Source organism: Daphnia magna, linkage group LG9 (assembly GCF_020631705.1).
Source record: "Daphnia magna isolate NIES linkage group LG9, ASM2063170v1.1, whole genome shotgun sequence".
NCBI classification, from domain to species: Eukaryota; Metazoa; Arthropoda; class Branchiopoda; order Diplostraca; family Daphniidae; genus Daphnia; species Daphnia magna.
The window spans coordinates 7,368,733-7,375,573 of record NC_059190.1 but is presented as its reverse complement, the minus strand read 5'-3'; the positions used below and the strand labels follow the sequence as shown (position 1 = coordinate 7,375,573).

The window sequence follows — 6,841 nt, the reverse complement described above, 5'->3', positions numbered from 1 at the left end:
CTGGTACGTAACATTTTATGAAACCCCCCTCCCCCCCTTGTAACAAAGCGTAACAAAACCAACGACCCCTCCCCCCCTTTTCGCGTTACGTATTTTGTGAATGATCCCATAGGTAAATGTCTTTGAAGAGCTGGCAAATAAAAGGTCTACACCCTTAGGGGCGAAACGTCATGTTTCGCATGCAATTCTTTGCGTCAGCTATTAACCCTCAAGATTTTGGGTGCACTCAATCTGCCGACTAGGAGCAAAAATATTGCTCCTGATCCATACGTCAAGGTGATTTTTTTTTTAATCCACAGAAATATTCCGTTTAATACTTTTAAAGAACAACATTTTTGAACAGTGTTTTCTCTAATTATTTACTAGATTGTAATCCTTCCCGAAAGACAGATCAAATGCATAACTAAGACGCTCAAGTCCAACTGCAATCCACTCTTCAATCAAGTGTTCGAACTGGACATGTCCGGTTCGCCTTTGAATAAAACTGACATTTTGCTGATGGTCCGTGACCGCCCAGAAACGTCCTGCTACGAAAGGTGTGTTTCACGCTCAGTGAGCCTAGGTCAGGCAATTTTCAGCATGGCTGACTTCAATGGAGTGAATCACCAGCGCCAAGTGAGGTGGTGTCTACTGGAGAATACACAAGCTATTTCACCTCATGCAGACATTGTGGTAAGGTGGTCAGCAGTCTACTTTCAAGTGATTCATCTATTTCTATAAAGGCATGCGCACACGAACGTTCGTAGACGACGACGTTTCGTGCAATCGCTTGACGAACGTTGGGTTGCTTTCGGTAAACATCATACCGGTAATTGAACAGATGGCTAACTGCATCTGTGTACACGTTTCTGCAACTGCAACAAACCGATAGTTTGAGCAATAGCTTGTTCTTTTATTAATTCAATGGTCTGCAAGCTGTTCCTAAAATAATTCGTCTTATTATCACGATCACGATGTAGGCCTACATCGTTTTATTATATCACTAAACAGAATGATTTTGATGTGATTTGGCGTTTCCGCGCACCTAATTGAAACCTGTAACGTTAAGCAGCTTCGCATGGATTGAAGTTCACTGCTTCTCCAAATAATGTTTTATTTATTTATTTATTTATTTTATTTTTTAACAATAATGTTTCGTTACAGAATGCGGAATCAGTGCCCAAGGCCGAAATGCAAATTTCACTTTTGTATCGAGTTTGGTCGGATGAGACAAAACTTATTAACCACGGACGGATTATATTGGAACTGTTGCAAATTCGTCCAACATCGTTCATTCCAAACAACCAAGACAAAGAGAAAGGTGAGAAATAAAAGCTGTTTTTTTCTTTCAGATTGTACGTACAAAGAATTGTGGGAAGAGTTCCAAGTTCGCTGTAATAAGTGCATTGGTGAGAAACTTTCCAAACCTTCCAAAACTTGCCGTTTTTTTTTTTTTGTTTTGTTTTTTTGTTTTTTTCTTTGTCTAGTTACGATTAAGGTATTGCTGTACGAACGTGGATATTTGACGTCTTCGCGAAGGACTAACAGCATCCGGAGGGACGAGGCCACGGCCGCGTTATGCCAGAAGTTTGTCTTCGCCCTTCAGCCTAAAATGCTGCATGAGGCTTCCTGCCAAATCGTCCTTGTCACCAAATCCGCAATAGGTAATCCTATTTTGGATATCACACAAGTCGTTCTCTCATGTTTTTTCGTCCAAAAACGAGCGACTTAAAGGATTGTCTAGTTATTTATTAAACTTTTATTTCTTTTCTTTTTTTTAATTATTTTTTTAAGGAACAAAGAGAACATTGGGACGCATCACCTTGGGTCATCGTCATTTCTTTTCTACCTGGGCAAGTAGTACAGCCCTTACAACTGGGATTGATCACTGGCACGACATGGCACACCGACCCGGAGTTTCAGTGGAACGCTGGCATTCGATAATATAACGATGGAAATACGAAGCTACTACGCAAACTGTATCATTCAGATACGGGAAATGGAACTTCATCCTAACAAGCTGCTTAGGAAACGATTGCAAAGCTACAAGTTATTTATGAAGGGCAGCGTAGTGCTGAATTCCTTTTTTTTTTTCTCTTTTTCTGTTATTATGTTTGACAATACTTGAATCTTTCAGTTTTTCGCGAAAAGCATGCGCACGTATCACAGTTTTACAGCAGGGACGAAGAGGGACCTATTGAGTAGTTGGTAGCGTTTGTAAGAAGCCAGATAAACCGTTACACGTTTTCGCATGTAGGCTACTGCGCAATTGAAGCAGGAAATCGGCTTCAAATGACTCGATTCCTCAGATTCTTTTAGCTTCTTATTATTGATTCTCTTCGTTAACTTGATGTATTATACGGAGTTAGTTGTCACATGGCGAGTCAAATATAATGTTTTTAAAAATCTATAAATATGTGTTCATTTGTTGGAGCAGCACAAAATAAAGACAAACAAAAAGACAAAAAAAAACGAGAAAAAAACTAGAAACAAAAAAAAACAAAACAAAAATAAACAAAACAAACCGAATAAGACAAGAAGCCAAAAAAATGAAATAAAATAAACAAAAAGACGAGTTTCAATGCAAGACGATCTCGGAGCCAGCGCGTTCGCTCGGCCAAAGACACGGGAAGACGATTGTACGGCGTAGGCAACGATTCTACGTAAACCGTTAGATCCCTCCATTTAGGTCGATGACTCGCTGTATCCAACTGACGTAATTTGGCACTTTGGTGTAGATGCCGAACTTGCCACGCTTGCCACAGCCTTCCCCGAAACTTGTGATACCGAAGATAGTCCACCGGTCACCTACAGAGCAGAGAAGTGGCCCACCTGAGTCACCGGCGCACGAGTCGATCCGCCCTTTGCGATAGCCCGCGCAGAACATGTTGTCCGTAATGAAATAATCCTCGTAAACTTCACGACAGGCCGAAGTTTTTACTATAGGAACCTGGGAAAAGCGAGAAAGAAAAAATATATATATTTTTTTTTCAAAGTAAATACATTGAAGAGCATTTTTGCCGGCATTGAATTCGAATTTGGTGGCTTCCTCCGCCTGTTACCTCGGCCTCGTGCAGGACTTCAGTGCCGAAAACGTGTGAACTTCTTTCTTTGCCCCAACCGATGATGGTACATTTTTGTGTGATTGGCAACGACTGGCCAGGTTGAGGCAAACAAGCCAGTCTCATGCCCTGGTGACCCAGCTTAATGGCCTCAGGAAGCCGTAGCAAGGCTACATCATTGTCCACCGTCTCTGGATCGTAATCCGGATGCACGAATACCTCTTCCACCTGAAAGACAAAAGTAAAATTTCAGTATTTTAAAACATTACTACGCATCCCATATCGGTTAACTTTGATTGGCACGGCAGCTAAGATTTAAAAAATAATAATAATAAAATAAAAAAAAAAAAAAAAACTAACCTGGAAATCCATTTCGGTACCATCATGTTCTACCAGATCATATTCTCCTATGCGGACGTTGAGTCTCTTCCGGAGGCAATGGGCAGCCGTCAGCACCCAACGGGCTCCGATCAAAGTACCTCCACAAAACGCCTCCTAGTATGAAAAAAAAAATAATAATAATAAAATAAAACAAAATAATAATGTGTTGTTACGAAAAAGGGCATCAAAAAAAAAAAATAAAATAAAAAAAAGAATGACTCAACTTTAAAAGAAAAAAAGGAAAAAGGAAAAAAGAAAAGAAAAAAAGACTAGGGATGACGAAACGCCTTACCTTAAAACGATTGAGAATAGCCACTTGCCACGGCCACCTGCCTGGCGTTGCTTCCCTACCGCCGATAATGCGCAGCTGCAAATTATAGGACAGGTTGCTGACGCCGCTACTTCCGACACCTCCATTGCCACTCGCCGAAACGCCGCATTCCGGTTGAGTTTCAACTTCCGATTCGTCTTTGGTTTTCTTCTGACCTTTAGCATTGCTAGAATTGGCGCTGCCATTGCCATTGCTCTTCTCTGCCACTGCCACCGGACTGTGCTCATATCCTAACAAACGATAACGCGGTGTGTCAATACATTTTATCGCTGGACGACATCACGCGACTAAATGTGGACTCACTGTCGTCATCTTTGGTGTACCGTGATCGGCCGCTGTACCATTTTTCGCAGTCGGTTCCCTCCGTGTAGCAGTAGGCTTCTTCGTGAAGCACAGTGTTGCCACAGACCACTTGAAAGCGGCACGTCCTATCTCGCAGAGGTTTGCCATTTTTGAATCGATTGTTTTGAACTGATGCCAGACTTTTGGCTTACCTGTAACGTGTTGTGGTGCAAGCTTTGGTGCATGTCGACCATCGACTCCATGAAGAATAGAAAATGGAATTGAGACTAAGCAGCACGCGTACGTCGGATTGCTGCTGGTTTTGGGTGGATGAGGCGGACGACGACGTGGTGGTGGTTGGCTGCTTGAGACTCTCCCGTTTCGGTGGAAGAACAACATGGAAGGCCCTACCACCGCGCTTGCAGCGCCCCTTGCGGCACGTGCGCTCCTGCTTCAGCACGTGTTGCTGGATGCATCGCTTTAGCGCTTCAGAATCTGTCGATGGAATGCACTTGCGCTGGCGATTTTGGCGACACCGTTTGTTGCACCTGATCGCACGAGAAAAAAATCAAGTGCTGGGGTTTGTATTGTTATCTTGATCAACTGCTAAGCTCATCTTTTTTTCTTGTTTTTTATTTTTTTATTTATCGTCTTTATAGCGTATGTGGCCATGACGGTATTTGATGGTCGCATAGTACATCATTTTTTGTATTGTCTTATTAAAGCGAGACTCTTCTTGTTCAAACCCGGAAATCCATCTTTTTCCCTTTAGCGTTTAGCAAGGTTGAGATAATTAATTATTATTTTTTTTTTTTTTTTAAATCGGGATGTGCCGGCTGAAACGGACGTTGTCTTTTTGACGTGTATGGCCTTGCGTATTGAAAACAACAGCAAAAGGGATAAAAAAAAAAAAAAGGAGGAAAGCAGGAATACCATGTAACAGTAGACCGAACAGTACAAAACTATAGTTAACTGACAAAATAGCGCTATGATTTGGGATCCTTTCAAATTCTGTTATCCTTAATGTCTGGCACGATGATTCACGACGTTTGTTTTATTGTTGTTGTTTGTTTTGTTTTTTTTGTTTTTTTTTGGTTTTTTTTTGTTGTTTTTTTCCCCATTCATAGTAAGGTGTTTCAACCGAGCTCATAAATCAACGTGACGGCACCGTCGGTTATCGTTTTTGTCCACCCAGTCAAGCACCTATAGAACCAGATGCACCTTCACACCAGACCTAACCCGACAACGGTTAGTTCACGATAAATGTAAGCACTTCGTGTCCAGAGAAATCGAATTGCAAATTGTGAACGCCAAATAAATACTTCGCCGATGCAACTTACTTGGACCAGGGTGACCAAGGAGATAATTCTTCGCTGGGGGTCGAACTAACTTTGGTTGCATTGTTGTTATGACTGCCATTAATATTCCTGTTCCTGTTGGCGATGGTCGTCCCGTTCTGCTCAAGGAGACTGGCTGGTAAGAGACAAATCGAAATTGACCGGTTAAAAGGCGAGGACGACAGTGCGGAAGGGTTGAAGGCGAAGGCGTAAGTTGACACGTCTTTCACGCTTGGCAGCCGAATAATGTGCAGTACGTACCTTCAACTCTTTTGTTGCGATGGTGATTGCGGTGCTGATGCTGGCGAAGTGGTTTCGCCATCTGGACACCCGAGCCGTTGGCCGTTGCGGGATGACTGATGGCGGTCGGTTTTCTCTTCCATTCGGTGCTGTTCTGTTGGACGTAACAAACGACAAGACCATACAAATTTATACAGTACCCAGAGCACAGACGCAAATTGCAGAATGATCAAATGCGATGATAAATCATCGATGAAATTTTAGACAGTGAGTGTGGTCGCATAGACTGCAATCACGGTGACTGACATTTCTTTGATTCCCACCAAATTGGTGACACAGAGCAACCGTGTTCCTGATGGACATGGATTATTCAAACCATATATTTTTCACGCAACTGAACTAGAATAGGAGCTCTAACACATAATAGCTTCTCGTGCACTGCAATTTCACTTTCAGTGCCGTTATAGCAGATGTTTCACGTGGGCGAAGATGAAATTTCAGCATCAGCATCGGTTTTCGTCCTCAACTCTTAAGTCTATTTGCTGTTTTTATAATTATGACAGCTGAAGGTGGAGTACGCGAAGAACGTGTGTATCGATGACGGTACAAATGAGAGAGCTTTCATGCTCCTGCGTCAGCACACTATGCTCACAATAGGTCCACTTTCATTTTGAATCCCGCGCTGAGCCAGCGAAGAAACGAGGCCATTAGAAGGCTAAAAACCAAGTGTAGTACATTAAAGAAAATTCGTTTTCCTCACACAGGCACGATCATGGGGTCGTGCCTGTGTCTATTTGGTTGAATTTTATTGTGGATCAAACTCTCGAGTAACATTATTGCTCAGAAACTTGAGTTGTTGCTCTTTGTCGGCCTGCGATGAGTGGGGGCTAGCCTCTACATGAAGGCAAAAGAGACACATCGGCTGTGATGGGTGCACATTCACCGCTGTTCGCTATCGAGGAGGTAGCGGTGGCCGCTAGCGAAACTAGTCTTACAGTCAGGTTGAGGTATCGTAACTAAAGTTTTTGCCACCGTGCTCGTTTCGTTGTTGGCTTAGAATTTTCCACGCACGCATGAGGCAGTTGCCGTTTGTTACGTTGTGCAATTGAAAAAAAGAGTCATCCGAGATAGCGTATCTCATTTTCGAAAATTTTTTAATCACAGCAGCCACATTCGTTGTGTGGTTGTGCGTTTGTTCTTCTTGTCAGACAGCCGTCAGCTGGCCTTCT

At 42.6% G+C, this 6,841-nt stretch overlaps 2 protein-coding genes across 2 annotated transcripts in view; one reads left to right on the top strand and one right to left on the bottom strand.

Annotated features, from left to right (window-relative positions):
* Positions 1-121: 121 nt before the first annotated feature.
* LOC123476009 lies at positions 122-2,389 on the top strand. Its single transcript, XM_045179337.1, has 5 exons — positions 122-276; positions 367-672; positions 1,144-1,300; positions 1,467-1,643; positions 1,774-2,389. Exons 2-5 carry the CDS (start codon positions 460-462, stop codon positions 1,926-1,928), a joined length of 702 nt encoding a protein of 233 aa, XP_045035272.1. The 5' UTR covers positions 122-276; positions 367-459; the 3' UTR covers positions 1,929-2,389.
* LOC116930807 (venom prothrombin activator nigrarin-D) overlaps positions 2,313-6,841 on the bottom strand; it is an 8,306-nt gene continuing 3,777 nt past the window's right edge. The window contains exons 2-9 of the mRNA XM_045179336.1: positions 5,634-5,766; positions 5,376-5,508; positions 4,248-4,583; positions 4,057-4,181; positions 3,715-3,983; positions 3,402-3,536; positions 3,042-3,269; positions 2,313-2,929 (exon numbers count right to left, since the gene is read on the bottom strand). Coding sequence (XP_045035271.1) covers positions 2,651-2,929; positions 3,042-3,269; positions 3,402-3,536; positions 3,715-3,983; positions 4,057-4,181; positions 4,248-4,583; positions 5,376-5,508; positions 5,634-5,766 — 1,638 coding nt within the window. The 3' untranslated portion in view covers positions 2,313-2,650. The remainder of the gene's footprint in view (positions 2,930-3,041; positions 3,270-3,401; positions 3,537-3,714; positions 3,984-4,056; positions 4,182-4,247; positions 4,584-5,375; positions 5,509-5,633; positions 5,767-6,841) is intronic.